Source organism: Idiotropiscis lumnitzeri, chromosome 16 (assembly GCF_059441095.1).
Source record: "Idiotropiscis lumnitzeri isolate Australia: NSW breed Sydney's pygmy pipehorse chromosome 16, RoL_Ilum_1.0, whole genome shotgun sequence".
NCBI classification, from domain to species: Eukaryota; Metazoa; Chordata; class Actinopteri; order Syngnathiformes; family Syngnathidae; genus Idiotropiscis; species Idiotropiscis lumnitzeri.
In genome coordinates this window covers 16,183,053-16,202,010 of record NC_142406.1, presented here as the reverse complement: position 1 = coordinate 16,202,010, position 18,958 = coordinate 16,183,053, and the positions used below count along the sequence as shown (strand labels likewise).

The 18,958-nt window shown below is 50.3% G+C and overlaps 1 protein-coding gene across 5 annotated transcripts in view; it reads right to left on the bottom strand.

Annotated features, from left to right (window-relative positions):
• Window positions 1-79: 79 nt before the first annotated feature.
• jarid2b (jumonji and AT-rich interaction domain containing 2b) overlaps window positions 80-18,958 on the bottom strand; it is a 66,104-nt gene continuing 47,225 nt past the window's right edge. For all 5 annotated transcript variants that reach the window (XM_088319231.1, XM_088319233.1, XM_088319230.1 and 2 more), the window contains 17 exons: window positions 16,329-16,455; window positions 10,013-10,317; window positions 8,776-9,000; window positions 8,303-8,529; window positions 6,236-7,604; window positions 5,283-5,503; window positions 4,762-5,052; window positions 4,555-4,647; window positions 4,350-4,468; window positions 4,198-4,268; window positions 3,835-3,949; window positions 3,659-3,764; window positions 3,311-3,493; window positions 3,106-3,236; window positions 2,737-2,905; window positions 1,899-2,006; window positions 80-1,808 (listed from right to left, as the gene is read on the bottom strand). In XM_088319231.1, the coding sequence (XP_088175357.1) occupies window positions 1,590-1,808; window positions 1,899-2,006; window positions 2,737-2,905; window positions 3,106-3,236; window positions 3,311-3,493; window positions 3,659-3,764; window positions 3,835-3,949; window positions 4,198-4,268; window positions 4,350-4,468; window positions 4,555-4,647; window positions 4,762-5,052; window positions 5,283-5,503; window positions 6,236-7,604; window positions 8,303-8,529; window positions 8,776-9,000; window positions 10,013-10,317; window positions 16,329-16,455 (4,079 nt within the window). In that variant the 3' untranslated portion in view covers window positions 80-1,589. The remainder of the gene's footprint in view (window positions 1,809-1,898; window positions 2,007-2,736; window positions 2,906-3,105; window positions 3,237-3,310; window positions 3,494-3,658; window positions 3,765-3,834; window positions 3,950-4,197; window positions 4,269-4,349; window positions 4,469-4,554; window positions 4,648-4,761; window positions 5,053-5,282; window positions 5,504-6,235; window positions 7,605-8,302; window positions 8,530-8,775; window positions 9,001-10,012; window positions 10,318-16,328; window positions 16,456-18,958) is intronic.

Below are 18,958 nucleotides of genomic sequence, written 5' to 3'. Positions count from 1 at the left end.
GCGCGCGCCCTGAAAAAATGGAGGGGTCCACGGTGCAGTTTTTTTGTCCCCCCCCCCCAAAAAACAAAAAAAATAAAAATCAGGCATCTCCATTTCCTTTATTAAGTTTAAACAAAAATAGATCAGGAATATATACGACGGGAGGGAACTAATTAATACATTAGTTTTTCTTGTGTTTCTGAAAACTGAGCTACAATAACAAAGTTGTGAGACATTCGCAGACTTGACAGTGAATTGTCGGCAAGTTTTTATTCAACCTCAAGTACAAACTGCAAAAAAGTAAAAAAAAAAAAAAAAATCAAACAAAAAAAAAAGTAACCAACACGAGTCTGGACCAATAAATTAAGAGCCTCGCATTTTGTCAGCGAGCACTTTCAGACTTTTGTATCAAAAACCAAACATCGTTAAGGCCATAAAAACTTGACAACCACTTTTCTTTGCTTTTTATTTCAACGCTGGGAACGCTCATGTCGGCGTTTTACCTTAAATAGTCCAAAGAGAGTTTTTCAGTCTTCTGTATGGGCGGGATGATGACCAACAACAACAAAAAAAGGATCCAGGATTTAAAAGCAGTTTTTTTTTCAGTGCAACATGTGGAGAGCTACAACCTTTCTTTCTTTGTGTGTGAAATTTTCACACGTGAACATGTATTTAAAAAAAAAAACAAAAACACTTTTTCTTGCCTGCTGTTTTTCCCCCTTTCTTAAAAAAAAAAAAAAGTAAAGCTAAAGGAAGAAAACTAGGCCGAGGGGGCTTGAGAACGATATAAGCAGCACTTAACCATTGATTTTTTTTTGTTGTTGTTTCTCATTTTCTTCTTTAAACATGGGAACGACCCTGTCGTCAGCGCACCCTCCGATGAAGAAAGGGAATTGTAAGGCTTTTTCTTCATCATCATCATCATCATCACTCTTTCCTGGCATCTTTCCTCATTGGGCTCAAGTATGTAAAAGACATTTACAGGATTATGTACAAAAAAATGCCGGGGTGGTGGCGACTGTGGGGAGGAAGAGAGTTTAAAAAAAATAAAAAGTTCATTGAAAAAAGGAGAAAAAAATGAAACATTTCACATTTGACACTAGTGGCTCTACTTGATGAAACATTGTTTAAAAAAATCATGGAAAAAAAAATACAAATTAAAAATGATAAGAATTAAAGTCAGATGAACAACTGGAAGAAAAATGGAATGTAAACACGATTGCACGTTTCCAACCAAGCGAAGGGCGGGGAGGGAGGAAAAAAAGCTTTTTTCTCTCGTCATGATACAGTAAATCGGAAAGCGACAGCACCAAAAATAAGGCGGATCTCCTCACTCTGAGGCACAATTTTTTTTTTGCACTCAAACCCCACAAAACAGACTCAGAAGGTGAAAAACAAACCAAAAATTCCTAAAGGATGCGTGAAAAAAAACAGCAACAGTATTGTCTTTCAAGTTTTCGCTACAAGAGCGCCCCCCGGCGTTTTCAAAGTGATACTGCAGGAGCTGCGCCGGGAATTGGAGGAACAACTTTGGGTTTCTACTTTGGGGGACGGCGGACAAAAAAGCAAAAGGGCCCCGGGGGCGTTTTGGGTGGCTAGTGCAAAAGCCTTCAGGACACGGCGGCGGCCGCCTTGGCCAGCAGGCCGGACGGCAGACGGCCCAGCGACACCTCCATGGCGCCGCGCTTGCGGGGGGGTGCGCCGGCGCCGCCGCGCTTGGCCGGCGAGGCTTTGGCGGGGCTGACGGGCAGGCGGCAGCAGGCCTCGCCTCCGCCGCTTTTCAACATGGCACGCCCGCACACCTGGTTCACCAAGTTGTTGATTTGCTCCTGCGACGCAAGAAAAACACAAAGTGGAACTTGCGCAACTTTTGGACAACAAGGTTGAAATTTTGCCGTCTGATTTCGTTTATTGCTGACCTCGTCGTATCTGTACATCATCTTGAGGCTCCGGCACGACTTGTGCTTCTCCACGTAGCGCAACGCGCACTCGAGGCAGAACACCACGTTGTCCGTCTCCTGCACCACCTGCAAAAATTCAAATTTGATTCACATGCGCACACGTACTTCGATCACTGCGTCGTGTTCACTTTTGGACAAAACTTCAATTGATTTTTTTTGGGGGGGAATTAACCATGTTATCATTTTAGTTTTTTTCTTTTCAGTTATTCAACAACTAAAATGAGATTTCCTTTCAAACATTTTTTAATTTTAATTAACATTTTCAGAAGTCCTATTTTAATTGAATCGAATTTTCTTATTCTGTGACAGTTTGTCATTTTTTGTTTTGTAGTCAGTAACATTTAAAATAATACAATTTTGTCATTTTGTTTTTATAACTTTTTAAAATGAGTTTGTGATGTCACCTTTTTTCATGTTTCCATTTCAAAGTTTCATTTTAATTCAATGTTTACTTTGTCATCGGAAAGTTGCAATTTTAATGGAAAAAAGTCACTTAAAACATATTGATTTTTTTTTTTATATTAAAAAAAAAATCTTAATCTGATTTTACTTCAAGGTTAGTGTTTCAAAAATTTGGATGTCATACTTTTAAATGACAGATTCAAATTTCGGTTAGTGTTTGTAACCAGGCTTTTTTTCCCCCCATTTTCTGAGTTGGACAATATTAACAAATTTGATTATAATTTTTTTTTTACTTTTCCCATATGCTTCATTTTTTTTCTGATCAATATTCAAATATTTGGTAGTATTAGATGTTCTATTCAGCTTGAAAGAAAAGCAAAGTAGCAGTCGTGACCATGGAGAGGTAGCAGAGGTGGTGGCAGATTTGGCAGCGTCTCTCGGAGGACTCGAGCGCCGTCCACTTGCCGCGCGGCTTCTTGCGGCTCTCGTCGTGAGCGCCGTAGCGGGCCGCCGAGTGCAGGCCCGCCGTGAACAGCTCCTCACGCTGGCGCATCTCCAAGTTCCTGCGGCGTCCACAACGACAAGCAAAAGTTTGGTCAAATCGTTTCGCAACTTTGATGATTACATTTTTGGTTCTACTATTGTAAAATGACCACTTTTTCATCATTTGTTTGTTGAAACTTAACAAATGAAGTCAGGTTACTCCGCAACTTTTTTTTGGCAACATTATCCCAAATATGAAAGTACTCGAGTACAAAACCACCTGAGGTCTTTGAGGAGGGCGGCGATGGTGGTGAGCAGGAGCCCGTTGTCGCGTTTGGACTCGGCCGTGGCGATCTGGTAGAGCAGCTTCTCCATGGAGAAAGGCTTAGCGATGCGCCGGCACTTCAGGTCCTGTCGGGACATCAGCGAGATGAAAATAAAAATGGAGTCGTCGGCTTTGTTGCCGCCTTTTTTGTTTCCTTGACCTTGGCTGCCTGGTAGCCCAGCTTGATCCAGTGCGGCGTGGCGAAGTGCACCGTCTCGGACACGTTGTAGCCGCAGCACACTTTGGACACGAAGGCGCCCGGGAAGCAGACCACAAACTGGCCGCTGCGCTGCACCGTGCGGTGCACGCGGATGCCCTCGCGGCACAGCACCTCCGGGGAGATCTAAGCAACACAACACAAACCTGATTCCTTTCCTTTTTCATTTTAACCCAATAACCGCATACAGAGTTGTTCATGAACAAATAAATTCAAATTCATTTGATGATCAAACCCTTACAATAAAAGGCATATCTGTGTGTGTGTGTGTGTGTGTGCGTGCGCCCGCACCATGACGTTCTTTTCGAGCATTTCCAGTCCGGGCGTCCCGTTGGCCTGCAGCAGCGTGTGGACCACCTTGTCCAGCTTGGACTTCTCCTCAGCAGGGATGCAATACCTGAGCACGCGTACGCACACGTTAACAACACGCCTTTGTGGACATGTTTTGTTTACACGTGTCAGCCTACCAAATGCAATCAGCACCAGTGTGAAGGTAATCGATGTATGGAAGGCGATTTTGGTCTCGAGACCAGCATGAGGTAGAAAAGACCATGCCGATGTTCAGCCAGGGAACAGTGACCCCTGCAGGCAAACGACAGAAATTCACATTTGAGGCCTTCATGGCAGCTTCCTTAAACTAAGTAATGATTTATTTATTTTTAAACAAACAAAAATTTAGTTATGGCGGAATGACATCACTTTAATGTCCAGAAACGGAAAGAAAGTAAATTCTGGAATAAAATCAGACAAAAAAAGGCCACCTTAAAATGAAAATGACTCAAACCTAAACTAACGACTTTGTTCTTTTGTTCTTTTGTGAGCGTTCTTACCGGGCACAGCACCAAGATGCCTCAGGATGGAGCCCGAGTTATTGGGGAGGACGGTCAGGTTCCATCCGTGTCTGCACACAAGAGGGCGCCAAACGCGCGTCACACATTGGCCTTGGGGCTTTCCTCTTTTCTCTTTTTTTTTCTCCACTCACTTTGCAAAGGGTTCCGACTTGCCAGTGGGGAAGCCGCTGCCGTGCGTGCTGGTGTCCACTTTGCCGCAGTGCACGGCCACGTGGCCGTCGCGCTGCTCCACGATGCGCCAGTACTCTTGCTGCGGCCGCAAACAAACTCGTCAGTTTCGATGACAGAGCCCAAAAAGAAGAAAGAAATAAACGCGCTGGCGACGACGACGCTCACCTCGACCTCACTGGCGGCGGGCTCCTTGTTGAAGCACATGGTCATGGTGTTGCGAGCGATCCGGAAGAAGTTGGTCAACGACACAGACTTCCCCTGCAACAGTTGCAAAAAAAAAAAAAATGTTGCAAAATGAAGCAGACGGGGAAAATGACGTGCAACCAAAACTGCCAGCGTGCTTTTCAAGACGCCACAACCGTCGCCACTCACTTTGTAAATACATTTGTGCTGCTCGCCGAGGACGCCGTCGTCGCGGTGCTCGGCCGCGTGGCGCCCATCCTCTCGTCCGCCGGGTTTTTCCTGAGCGAAGAGGCGGCGCCGGCCCGCTTTGACCTGAGCCTCCAAATCCTTCAGTTGCTGGTACACGCCGTTGCCGTTGGCGCCGGCGCCGCCCGCCAGCCCGTTCTTGGGCTCGTAGCGGGGCAGCGCAGGCGCGGCCGAGTCCGCCAGACCCTCCAGAGGCCCGCGCCGCGCCTCCAGCCGACGCTTCTCCTGCAGGACCTGACGCGAACGTCACAAGAGCGACAAATGTTTCCATCCCAACGTTTTATGCAACTCGTCGCTTGTGCTGCCTCAACCGTTAGCATTTGGATTTTGGCCTCTTTTACTGCCGCTTCTCTTCCCCCCTCACACATTCTCGTCCCGTCCCGATGATATCGACGGAGACTCGCAACCGACAATTGATTTCTAATATTTGCCATGAAAAAAAAAAAATAACTAAAAAGAGGCACCTCGTCGTGCAGCCGCAGGCGCTCGTCGACGCCCAGCGAGTCGTAGGCCAGCAAGTACTGCAGGTAGGCCTCCTGCAGCTTGGCCAGCCGGTCCTGCGCCGACTTGGGGATGCGCAGCAGGTCAGCCAGCTTGCTCCACTTCTTCAGGTCCATCACCTGCTGCATGCCGCCCATGTCGTTCAGCACCTGGAAGAAGCGCGCCAGGTCCACTTCGCAGCCGCCTGCGCGCCACAATCGCCGCGTGAGTACACACGCACACACGTTTGGGGACCATCACGGCCAACATCCCGCAAAGTTGCCTTTCACACGGAACACAGCAATTTCACGGGGCTGCAACTTACCGCACCACTGTAGGAAAGTAGCACTTATTGCTGCCGCCACCTATAAAGCGGCCTTACTCGCAAGGCGGCTCGCCGTTTGCTGCCGTGTGCCTCTGAGGACCCCCGCGGCCCCGTGCGAGGGGCGGAAATAAAAACCAGGAGCGTTTACAAGCTTTTGGCAAGGTTTGCTCTTTGGATTTCCACAGTGGAGTCGTATTTTTACGAGGCGTCCTTTTTTCATAGCCAACAATAACAATCGAGGAGTCGCGGGCACGCGGCCCCCCGCGGACCACCCCGACAATATTTCCCACAGATTGTCCTGTCGCTTCCCATTCCTCGCCATCGCGTCGCCGCTTCATGAGCCGCTAACAAGCCTCGGCGTGCACCCAAACATTATTTTTTTTTTTCTCCCCCGTTGCTCGTTTTCATTTTGCGCAGTTAGCAGCGTGGCCGCTAGCCAGCCCGTCGTGTTCGGCGGCGACACCGACATTACCCTCGTGCCCGCTCTGTATTAAATGCAAATGTTTTGGCACAAAGAAGCGCGAAGGTGATGCCGAAATCTCTGCTGCCAAGAATCGTTTGAAACTCGTTTGCGGTGGCGAGTTTGCCAACACGACGGCAGTGCGGCCTTACCGATGACGGGCGGCTCGTCCATGGTAATGCCCTGAGATTTGAGGTGTGTCCGGATGCAGGCCAGCCGCTGCACGTTGGGGCCCCAGCGCCGCCCCAGCATGTGGACCCTCTGCACGGTGGTGACGAAGCGCATCTCTTCGCTGAGCTTGCACTCGGGCCGCCAGTCGGGCGGCGGCACCACGCGGCACACGCCGGCCGCCTCCGCCTGCGGCCGCACGCCGTCCAGGTAGGCCATGGGGTCCTGGAACTCGCGCGACTCCGGCAGGAAGACAGGCACCTCGCCCAACGCCGCCCACCCTTCGGGACGGCTCCGTCGGGACTCCCGGTCCTGCTCGCGCTCCTTCTGCCTCGCCAGCTCCTTCTCGCGCTCCCACTCCTTGTCGCGGTCGGCCGGTCGCCCCGTCAGCGGGGGCCGGAGCGGTCCCGACCGGTTGGCGAGCGGGGAGGGGGCGCCGGCGGCCTGTCGGGTGTCTGAGGTAGTGCTGCGCCCGGGGCCGTGGGAGTGATTGTGGCCCAACGAGGGGGAGGACGCTGCTGCTGCTGCTGCTGCGGCGGCGGCGGCGCGGCCGTGAGACCTGCTCAGTTGCTGCTGTGCTTGTCGGAACAACATCAGCTTGCCGGCCGACGCCCGCTTGGGCCGCTGGTTCACCGACTCTGCTGGTGTGGAAGTGGATTGTTGCGCGAGGGGCGTGGAGGACGGGAGGGCGGGCAGATCCGTCTCGGGGGGCGGCGGGGGCGGCTCAGATAGGTGTCCGTTGGAGAGCGGGGTGGTGGGCGTGGCCGAGCGCATGGGGCCCGCCTTCTTTCCGCTGCGCGTTTCCGGCGGCGGCTGAAGCTTGGTCTTCTTGGGCTCCTGGCTGCCCTTGAGCGTGCCGGCCTCGACCGAGTGCAGCACCACCTCCAGGCGCCGCTTGGAGTTTCGCAGCCCCTCCCGCCCGGGGAAGTCGCCCTCGTGTCTGTGGCCGTCCTCCCTGCTGTTGTGCCGCTGCCCGTTCAGCCTCCCGTTGAGGCGGGCGGCGGCAGCGGCGTCACCGCCGTGCAGCCCGTTGGCTAGTAGCACCTGTTTGCGTGTTTTTGCATTGCTGTGATAGGCCGCCGCCGCCGCCGCCGCTTTTCCTGAGTGGGTCAGCCCGTTGCTGGCTGCTGGCTGGCTGTGCTGATTGTGATTGTTCGCCACGTTGTCGCTGCTGCTGCTAAGTTTGGTTTTCTTGCCCAGTTCCCTCTGCTTGGCTTTGGTGTAGGTGACGTGGCCCTTGGACACGGTGGCCGTGTACTTCTTCACAGTTTTGGACGGCAGGCCGAAGTCGCGGCTCCTCTTGCCGGCCGCCTGCAAGGCGCTCAGACGCGTCAGCCCGTTCACTCTGGAGACCTGAGCGCGAGCAAGACGGAGCACAGGACACCACGGTTAGCAACACGAATGTACGCACAAGTCTTGTTGCTAGGCGCAATTTAAAGGGCGTGGCCTTTTAGGCCCTGAAGACAAATGATCCTTTGGGAAGACGAGAACAAATATGGAAATGTCTACATTTTATTACCTCGGTGTCCCAATACGCCCCGACAGCAAGATCAATCACGAGAGTTGACAGCTGCACATCGACAGCTTTCACACTCGTCAAGAGCGCGTGTGCACGTACGGGCGTGTGCGCAATTGTGCGTGTGTCTCAGGTGGCCGAGGAATATAATTATTATCTTCTCTAGAGCACGTAACGTCACCCCAATTTGTTTTTTTTTTTAATTTGCTGAGCAAGCTTGAAATCCCTCGCGCCACCAGAGGGCGCTGCTGTCTTAGGGAAAATAAGGATGCTCAGAATAGTGAGAAAAGGGAGGCCTGGTGTATGGAGGCGGGACTTGATGACATCATGTGTTGCTATCGCCCAGCTGACACCTTAGCAAGCCGACTGGGAACATGTGCAGCAGTACAACATGCGGAAGAAAAAGAAGACGACGACCAAGAAGTACAGACAGACGCGCTCTGGACACACAACAGACAACAAAATGAACACGCTTGCACGGAGCATGAAGACCACATGACCACAACAAAAACGCGGTGGTACTTTTTGGACTGACCTGCTTGCGAAGCTCCTCGGCGGCCCTCCTGGTGGACAGGCCCTTGGCGGCGGCGCTCGCGTTGGCGCTCGCCATGGCCTGCAACATCCTGACGTGTTCGCGCGCCTCGGCACGCTCGCTGCGCTCCCTCAGGAGTGGAGGAGGAGGGGGAGGAGGTGGAGGAGGAGGAGGCGTCGCCTTGGGCCGAGGGCTCTCCCGCATGGCCGCTTTGCTGTGGTTCGTCAACACTGCCGACGGGGACGAGAGATGTGTTGTTGATTAGACAAAATTCACAATTTCTTTTAGAAAGCAAAACTGCTCTTTTTTTTCATAAAAAACGGGAACAAAAGCAGTATTTGGAAAATAAAGAAATCTCTAAATTTGTTGTTTTTATCCCCCCAAAAATAATATATATATATATATTTTTATCCTTAACACAAAGTTTCCGTCCTATTTTCATTTGATCGCGAACTGAAAATGAGGAATTTCCGTACCGTGGCCGTTGAGCGGCTGGCGTGCGAGGGGCTTGGCCTTGCGTGGCGTGGAGTGGCAGGAGGACGAGGAGGCCGAGGCGTGGCCGCCGCTCGCCACGGCGTGCAAATGGCCGCCGCCGCCGTTCCTCAGCTCCTCGTCGTCGTCGTCGTCCTCCACCTCCCCGAGGTCGTCTTCCTCCTGGGAGCTGCCGAAGTAGGCCATATTGTTGGGCAACGCCGGCGAACCTGGCAAAACAAACCAAACCTCAGCAAGCAGCCAGTTGGATTTCACCTCCTGGATTCTGCGCAATTGCGAAAGGCGATTTTTGTCGGGCCGATTTGTGACTTGAAAGCGAACTGGATCGGAAGTCCATTTAAAACATTGCCAGCAGGAACGGAAGTGTGTTGAAGCCTCCTTCGACTTGGGTGAGGAATGGCAGAGCCACTAAACAAAGGCAGCGAGCACGCGCACGCGCACGGCGACCCAATCGGCCTCCAACCATTGGTTCGTTAGCTAAATGGTTGTAATCGAGTGCGCCGACCCGGGGTCAGGAGGTCAACGACAAACAGACCAGGGAGGCAGGCGGGGGCGATTCGGTGCGTGTGTGTGAGACGGACCAAAAAGGAAACAATTTCAGTCAATCGGTCTGTGACATTGAGCGATTATACTGCCCCACGGTGGCCAAAGTGCGCATAACCCAACGAGTCGCACAAAGTCGATTAAATGGAAGCAGAAAAAGTAGTTTCATCTTGTTCCATTCTAACTAAATAAACTAAAGAATGTCAAATGTCTGCCAAAAGGTACAAACGGGGATGACATTGCAGACATGAATTACAACACACACACACACACCAGTGTGAAGACCTTCAGCGCGATCTCCGGCGGGCCTTAGGCGCGTTCCCCCCCAATTATTCGGCCGCTCTCATTGCAACCACGGACAAATCATAATTAGGCCTGAAAGAGTCTATTAGGGTTGTCATTTTTAACGAGACTCTGGGGCGCGTCGGCGTGCAGGGGGTTGGGATGTGGGGGGGCGGCTGATAATTACAAACCTTCCATTTTCTCCCGCTACCTTTTGTCCCCTAAACTGCGAACGAAACAACGTAACAAAGCATCCATCAGACGGCGCTTTCGCCGACGACTTGGAGCTAAAGTGCAGCACGCGAGCCAACGCCAAGTGGCAGTCGCCAAAACGCCGACATTTCGAGTAGAGAAGCATCTGGTAGGTCAGCGCAGAAATGAAAACGGTCGTCGTACCTCGGAGGCAGAGGAAGGTGAGGAAGTCCTCCGTTTTGGGTTTTCGTCGGGACAGCTCCTGGATGGACGACGGCAGCGACGAGGCGGCGAGCGACGGGGACAGCGATGATGACGGGGAGGAGGAGGAGGATGAGGAGGAGGCGGCGGCGTTGGTGGTGGTGGCGGCGGCGACGACGAGGCCGGCGGCGGGCGTGGGGGCGGCCTGGCCCAAGTTGAGGCCGGCGGGCTCGGCCACCTTGATGGGCGTGGTGCTGGGCGAGTTGGGCTGCGACTGCGCAAACTTCCTCTGCGCCTGCAGCCGAGGCCTGGAAAAAAAAAGAACAAACAAACAAGAATATTTACTTTCGGCGCCAAACTTGTTTTTTGACACAACATGGTGGTGAGGGACGTGTGCGTTGCGTGTTCAACTTCACATCCGTGTTCCCGCTTTCCGCTTAAACCCTCCACAAAAAAATCATAAAAATCTTCTGTTGCGGCGCATTTGCAGGGTCTCCATTTGATTTTGTCGCGCTCCAAGATGGCCTCAGCTCACGACATCGCCATTTAACTGCAACCGGGCCGGCAATGAGATCCATCTCCGTCAATTTTCCGCCAGGTTGCCGAGCGAACGGGAACGAGGCGGTCGCGTGCGGTTGGCCACCGCGCCGCATTGGCCGCGACCGCCACCTGCCAAAAGGTGCCAAACTCGCTATTAAGCTTCAATCAGAAAGCGGCGCCGTCTCAATTCCGACAATTTTCCGGCCCGCTGACGACAACGGGAGCAGCAGGTGTGCATGCTGGAGAACAACTCGGCAGACACTACAACGCACTTCTAAAATAAAATAAATTAAAAAATAATCACAACACGTTAAAAAAAATTCTTGATTTTGATAAATGTCTAAATGCAGAGAATTGAAAAAGAATATGAGAAAAAATATTTACTATTCCCATATTGACTGAGGTAAGGAGAGCATTTCTATCCAAAAGGAGACCGAGGGCGATGACAACCAAATAAAAGCTCACATTTTCAAGATAATGTTTGGAAGGGCAATTTTATTTAATGAGACACTAAGGGCAAAGAGGAGATTGTGTCTTGACTCCGATTAGAATGCGTTTTGGGGATTAAAAAAAAAATCAACAAAACAAAAAATTGGCCGCGGGCATGAAGACAGGTTATCCAAAAGGACACTAAGGGCAATGTGAAGTGGATGTTTGCGATCTTCCCACGAGGGTGGCGGGCGTGCTGGAGCCGATTACGGGCACCCTCAACTGGATGCCAGCCAATCGCAGACCAACAACCATCCGCGCTCGCAAACACAACTCGGGACAATTTACAGCTGGCGACACTAAGGGCAAAGTCGCCTTCTGACCCTGCAGAGTCCGATGCGACATCATGTCAGCAGGTTAGGCTAACATTAGCTTGTGGAAAATAGAGCTGATCCTTTTCTTGGTGAGGGTAATAAAAAACAAAAGAGGCACGGATTGCTTTTTTTTCCCTGAATGGTAATGTGAGCTTTTGATTTAGTGCCTGGCTGGCCCCCGCCACCAGGAGGGACCGCCTTAACGTGCTTGTGTGTGCGTAGGCGCGGGTGCAGCGTGTTGTCAACATGCGGGTCGCAGGGTGTGCCTTACATCCGGCCTTGTACAAATTGGACGGACTGCCGCGACCGGACGCAGCCGAGAGGCGCCGCGACCAACGCAGGGAAAGCCAAGACGCAGAAGAAAAAAAAAAAAAAAGATTACAGCTGGATCGGTCCTTTCATTCATCCGCCCCACTCACGTTAATCCACCTTTCATCCATCGCTTCCTGCTCCACCTCACAGCGGACGCTCTGATGTCTGATATTACACTCCCCACCAGTTCCTGCAAGGATTGCTGCGAAAAGGCAATGAAAACCGGTCCACTGCGTTCGTCGGACAACATCAAAGACAAATAATCCCAATTGGGGTAACGTCGCTACCCGCATACAAACCACCCCCCCGGGGAAAAAAATCTAATTTCCGCCTTTTGATCCAAAATCAAAGATGACGAAGATTGCTGGCACGTAGTGGCTCTTACAATCTCTCTAATGGCCAATAAGTGTACATGATGACATCACTCTGCATACAAGGGGAGATTGCTGGCCTGGAGTGGTCTGATAAGACGTGGTATGACGGCAAACGCCTTGATGTTATTTTGAGTCAACCCAAAAAGTATGAAAATGGAAGATTGTTGGCTCGTATTGGCCAGTAAGAGTTATTTTTAGGACAAGCTTTGATGAAGTGGAAGAAAAACAATAAGAAAAAGAAACCATAATAAAAACAACCCTTGCGGGAGGTAAATCCCTTTTGGACTGTGCCAACCAAAATAGAAGATTGCCGGCATGTAGTGGAGCTTGGCTGCTTTGTGGCCAGTGTAGCTCAATGCTGTGGCGGAACTGAATATTAACGTGCGCAATCTTTACGACTGACAAAAAGCAATCCAAACGGTTCTCGGTGGAGGCAATTCAAGAATGTCAAATCGATTCGGGAGATTGTTGGCTCGTAGTGGATCGAGATCAAAGTGGATTAGTGCAAAGCATTCCAGTTTAACGCTGCTGAAGGAAAAATCCTGCACGCCCCCCCCCCTCCCCTCGCCAAAAAAAAAAAAAAAACTTTGCTAAATTTAAGGAAAATGTGGCGAGTAATCAAAAAAGCTGCCGTTCATATTTGGAATGTTTATAAACACGGGAGGAATTCCATTAACGCGAACGAGGCCGACATTCCCGACGGGCGAGCGTGCGTCGCAGTCCGCAGTCAGATGGCGGCATCACGCTGATCCGGAGTCGGCACCTTCAGCGAGTCGGCGCTAATTGGCTCCAGATGGCCCATATGGTGGCGATGAAAAGAAAAGCAAAAGCTCCGTCCGCGCAGCTGCCTTGCTCGTCTTTGTGTCCATTCGGTGCACTTTGGAGCAAAGCTGAATATACATGTTTATGTACAGGCCGACCGGCGACAAGCCATGTTTACATCAAAGGATTACGCGCATGTGCCTTTAATCGGCGCCGCGGCGAGCCGAGCCGAGCCGCGCCGGCTCATCTGTCAGCGACTGGTTCAGTCTGGCAGCTCGCGTCCAGAGAGGACGCCGCTTTGCTGACGTGGAATACAAAATCAGCAACGAGACATGACTAAGTTTTTATGTTTTTTGCCAAGCGGGATGAATGCAAAAAATATTTTGGCTGAAATTCAACACACAAGCGAGAGTGGAAGAACTTGAAATTATCCATACATATATATATTGATTTTAAAATCATGCTGTACTTTGCAAACATTTTAGAAAAGTTTGTCAAAAAACTAAAACTAAAACTAAAAAAATAAATGCTATTTTGGTGCGGTAGCAAGGCTCACAAATGATACTAAAAAAATGATTAAAAAAGTTTTTAAAACTTTTTTGGGATAAAGAATGGTTTGTCAAAACATTTTAAAATTCCCCAAATGGGTTGCAATTCGAAACGATTCAAAGCAATTTTGGGCCCCATGTTCAGCTGTAGCAAATTATGCTAATTAAGCGAGCAATTTAAACCAAAAAAAAAAATCAATTGCTAATTTTCCCAACTGAAAGCAAAACGGAAATTCCAAATTCTGTGACGACCTGCAAAAAATATAAATAAATAAATAAAAAGTGAATTTGGGGCCTATTTTGCCATTTTGGAAACATTTAGAGAAGCGTGAGACAACAAAACACAAAACTTTCATCACATCGTTGAGTTAAACCACGACTGCTCTCTCTCTTTTGCAAACACTGGAATGCAAATTTGCCGAACACGCCGACTAACCTTGCTGTGGCAAAAGACATCTTGACGGCATCGAGCCGCACTTTATCTCTCGGACCGGAGCGGAGCGCATCCATTAAACATGAGGCGGGCCGGCATGCTAATGTTGGTGTCACCTACACCGACGCCGCACGTTTGGAATTCGTCCTTCACCAGCAGAAAGCGAGCATTCGTCAAAACTCCGGCAACCTTTTTCAACCGGCGACCAATCTTTTTGGAGTTAGCAGCCATTTAAACGCTGGAAAAGTGCTTCGTAAAAAAGTCTGCGGAAGCCGTGCAGCATTTTGTCACCTCAAGATTTTTTTTTTTTTTTTTAAACACAATCATGAGAGAAAATACTTCCTCCTATTTGAGGAGAGGCGTTTATTTATGGGGCAACTAAGCAGGGCCTGGCATCCATTAGCGAGACCACCACTAATTGAGGAAACATGAAATGGAGTCACTCAAGCGCTCCATTTCAATGTAGTAGCACCTCGGGTAAATCAAGAGACGCATTACGCCTCTCGTCATGTGCGCGCGCATTTAATCCCTCTTAAATGGAAATTATGCATTACTGACAAGAGATATTGCGAGCGCGAGACAAGCGAGTGTGTGTGTGCACTTGGCATTCATTAAGTGGAAACAAAACAAGCGGCAGCAGCTGAGTGCGTGTGTGTGCGTGTGTGTCTTGGCTGAGCAGGGAGCCAAAATCGCTCTTCAGTGGCAGGAGAAACAAAAGTCGTGCTAAGAAGGGGGCAACTCGACTTGACGGCGTTTCGTACAAGTGAAGAGTGTCGCTCGCGCGGCGGAAAGAAAGAAAACGGCTTTCGCGAGAGGGAAAAACAATTAGCAGCTTGGAAATAATTTCCCGTTCACACTTTCAACTTTGTGTGGCGACGCTTTGAAAGCGGGTTGGTGAAAATGTACCTGCTTCTGAGATTTGTATCGTAGGCGCAACAAAAAAGGTCGTAGGGGATTGTTCGGCAAGACGAAATCTGGAGAGTCCAGAATCCGCCGAGGCAGGACTGCAATTGGTGGGCCGCTTCAAAAACTAGTTGCAGAAATTTGCACGCACGTTTCAGGTACCAACCACGCAAAAAAAAAAAAAAAAATGTATGGATCAGGATGGGGAGGCTCAAAATCACGTCGGCGGCAAACCCGCCACGTTTGCGCCGCTCGTCTCAGAAGCACGGGAAGACAAACACACCACGGCTCTCAAAGACTCGGAAAGCTCGCCGACTCCTGCCAAAAAGCTCCTCCGCACCTGTCCTTCTGCGCTTTGGGAGGGTGTTCCCTCGCTAGCCCCCCCCCCCACCCCTCCCTAAAGACAACGTGATCCGTCCTTTTGAGGCCGGCGCCAGGTGCAAAAGCTGCTGGCGTCCTCTCAGTCGCCGGCCGAGCCGTCAACGTTCGCACTATCCAAGCGGGCCGCTGCCAAGCGCCGGCTCGCTCGGCCTTTCATTAGCATCAGACAGAAAGAAAGAAACGCTTTCTTCAGCGCGAGTCGCCGGCCGTGCGCACGAGCGAGACGAGAACGAAAGGCGCCGAGCGGGGTGGCCGCCGGCTGAACCCGACGGGCCGCGCTTGCGCCAAGAAGAGAAGGAAAGCGCCAGCATCCAGATTGCACCTTACTGCCTGGATGCCCCCCCCCCCCCACACGCACACACTCAGCCCGCTGTTTATGTTTGCTGCCATTACGAGCCCACCGGGTCACTTCCTCTTCCTGTTTCAGTCAGACGTCGCCGGGAGTCATTATTGGATCCAAACAAACTTTGCTGCCGAGCGTCATCCACAAAAGTCAAACCCGTTCCAATCGAGAGTCATCCATCTGTCGAACTCTCGAAAACGACCCCCAAATGGCCCCTTGGAACCAAAATGACAGACTTCCTGTGATTTTTTTTTTTTTGTGGGTCAACTCATGATGAGCATGTCCCCCAAGATTGATGTTGCGAAGTACAAATGGCCGCATGACACACAATAAATAAAAATGTAAATCAAAAATAATTTTGCCTCCTCTATCGGTCCAATTTTTGCCTTTCAAATTTGGACACAATTGGACAAAAATCTCCAAGACTAAAAAAAACACAGTCCTACTTCATATAAAATCTGGAAATGGCAAAAGTTAAATTAAACTCAAAATAAATAAATTAATTAAAAAAGAAAATGTGCGCAAATGTCACGCTGCGAGTTCCACCTGTAAAATTGCATTTTTTATTTCCATTTGATGGCAAGTGAGCCAACTTTTTACGGCACGCTGCGCCGTCCACACGATACACCCCAAAAACACCGAAAGGCTCAAGTGGCTTCTTGTCTTGTCGGAGGCGCTCGCTTGCAAAGACGCCGCCACATTTACAGTATCATCACGTGACGGAGGAAGCAGGTGCTGTTGAATGGGCTCCTCATTACTGAAGGACATCTGCTACCGCTACCCCCGCCCCCTCTTTCTTTTTTTTTTTTTTCCCCGTGAGGCCACACCCCTCACTTTGCAGCGCCACTTTGATGGCCTGTCAACGTGAGGAACAAAAACAACAACACCACGCACACACCTGGCGCCGTCAAGCGACTCACCTCTTCTTAGCCGGGCCATCCTCGCAGAAGTCGCCGCCCTCGTCCAGGCCCGACGCGTGCAACGAGCCGCCATCTTTGTGGCCGCCCGCCGATCCCGAGCCGTTGAGCTGCCCGATGGCTAAGGAGCCTGAAAGAGCGAGAAAAATGCAAACTGTTCTCAAACGTTTGGAAAAATTGTGAGGAAATTAAAGTGCATGTGATCTTTAGTTTCTTTTTGAACAAAAAAAAAAAAAGAAAAAAATATCCAACCAACCATTATTTGAGGCGCTTATGCTCAACCCACATTTTTCTGTTGAGACTTTTGAACTTTTTGGAATTATTTTTTTTAAGAAAAAGGAAACATTGTAATACAATTCATTCTGTCATCTTTTTTTAATACTTTTTCCAAGTCAAATAAAATATTGTGAGTAAAGAAATAAAAAAAAAAAAATCCCCGTTACTTTTGTCACTTCCTGGTTGTCCACCAATCACCAAGCGGCTCCGTCAAAAAGCCTGGAGGCAGATGCCGCGCGGGACCGAGCGCAATTCAAGAACAACAACCCGCACGGTCGATACCGCTTAACTAGTTTGCGGGAGTTACACGCCAAGCGACATCTGACGTCGCGTAAACGTGACGAAAAGTCAGAGAGCAGGAAGCCTCGTTAAATATTTAGCGAGCCGCTCGGGCGGAATGACGCGAGCCGGCAAGAACGCGTCTTTAAATCAAAGGCAACACTTGCAGTGCGAGCGATCGGGAGGAAGAAGTCGCAGGACATTTACAAGACGCCGGCGCGTTAACAATGACATCACGAGCCAAAAAGGTTGCTCGGCGCTTCTCACGCCGTCTAACTCCGAGCGGAAAAGAAAATGGTCGCCAAGACCAAACGGTCGCCGCAGGTTGCAAAAAGATTTTTGTGCAGCGCGTGGAGAGATCATCGCGGCGTTCGCAAGTCGTCCTGACCGAGCCGTTCCTTTATTTGAACTCGTAAAAACAAACGATGAGTCACCGAGAGCCCCGTCGCCGCCGCCGCGCCTTCTCCGCACACCTTTCCGGACGCTACCTGTTGGCGCCTTCTCGTGCCTGTCCACGCCTGAGGCGGAATTCCATTCCACTGAGTCGTCGCACTCGACCAGTTTGGTTACGCTTGGCCTGAGCCGCGCTCAATTTTGACAGCTGTCGAGAAATGGGCGCAGCGAGAAAAAAAAAACAAAAACAAAAAAAAACGATGGAGGTCACCATGGACCAATTTCTAACTAACCACTGCAATTTTAGACCTAAAAAAAAAAAAAAAACTCATGGAGCACTAATAAATTCAGCACTACAAAAGTTGAATCAAGAGTCAATCCATTTGCTTTGATCGGAGAACACGCACACACGCACACGCACACACACACGCACGCACGCACGCACGCACGCACGTTGGTGCAAGTCTGCGCTCGTAAGCGACGCTCGTAGTCATCGGGCACGCGTCATTGATGTTAGGAAGCGAACGAGCGGCGCTGAAATGAGTAAGACCATCGCATTGCGGAGTCTCCGAGTCTACAATCCCGCGCGAGGCGTGAATCACCGCTTTGAAATGTTTGCGCCACCTTTTGACGAAGGACGATTCGCAGAACAATTCTAAAGAATTTTCATCTCGATTGCAGAAGATCCACTCTGATAACGTTTTTTTGTTTTTGTTTTTTAGCAGTAGCAGCTCGTCAATAGAGGGCGCTGTGGGCTGTCATCGAATTTCCTTTAGAAGACAAAACAATCAAAAATGAATAAAAAAAAAAAACTTTCTCACGCCTCCGGATTGGTCGCCATGAGCGAGTTGCATCCGACATTCAATTTGGGAACTTGTCTAGGAAAATGTTGTAATCCAATTCTGTTCAAATTTGTGCGATACGATTTGTGGCAAGAGGAGTCAGCTCATTAATTGTTTGATGGGGGGGGGGCTGCTTGTATGAGTGACGCCCGACGTCCCAGAAGAAGGCAAACAAACAAGCGGCAGCCCATTCATTAGCCGCTCTCTTGCTTCAAGACGGCTTTGACATGTTGCACATGAGTGCCCGTGTGAGGAGCGGCGCTGGAGATGTTCTGGCGGCGAGGGAGCGAAGGAGGGAGAGAAACATACGTGCCAGATCCTCGTGCCGCGGCTAAATTGGGGGGGGGGCGCTTAGTGATGCGCAGAGACGCATCCTGATCGCTCTTGATTCAAATCCAAATTTATGTGTGCTTAACTGAGCTTGTCGCTTCTTCCGTTTACTTCAATTCTCCAGCGTCGTGTTAAAGCGGCGAGCGGAAAGAGCGTTTTCATTTGATTTCGATAGACGAGCTAAATGGGGGGGGAGCGCCGGAGCGGGCGTAATTGGGAGCGAGGGGAGAACCGTTAATGGCAATCAAACGCCGACGTGCAATTAGCCGGCCGACGTGCCCTCGTCAGCCGGCTAATAACTTCCGGACAATGTTTGGCTTTTACGCGGAATCCTCCTCGTAAACAAGCACGTTAAAAAAAGAAGGCGTTCAATAAATCCGTCCCGCCGCCGCCTGCAACACACCGCCACAACATGAGACGGGAACGAAGGGATGAAAGGCGAATGCTCGGCAAATTTCATCGAAGCGTCAGCGGTGAGTTTTCGGGGACGGCAATCGGCCACGACGACGGCGT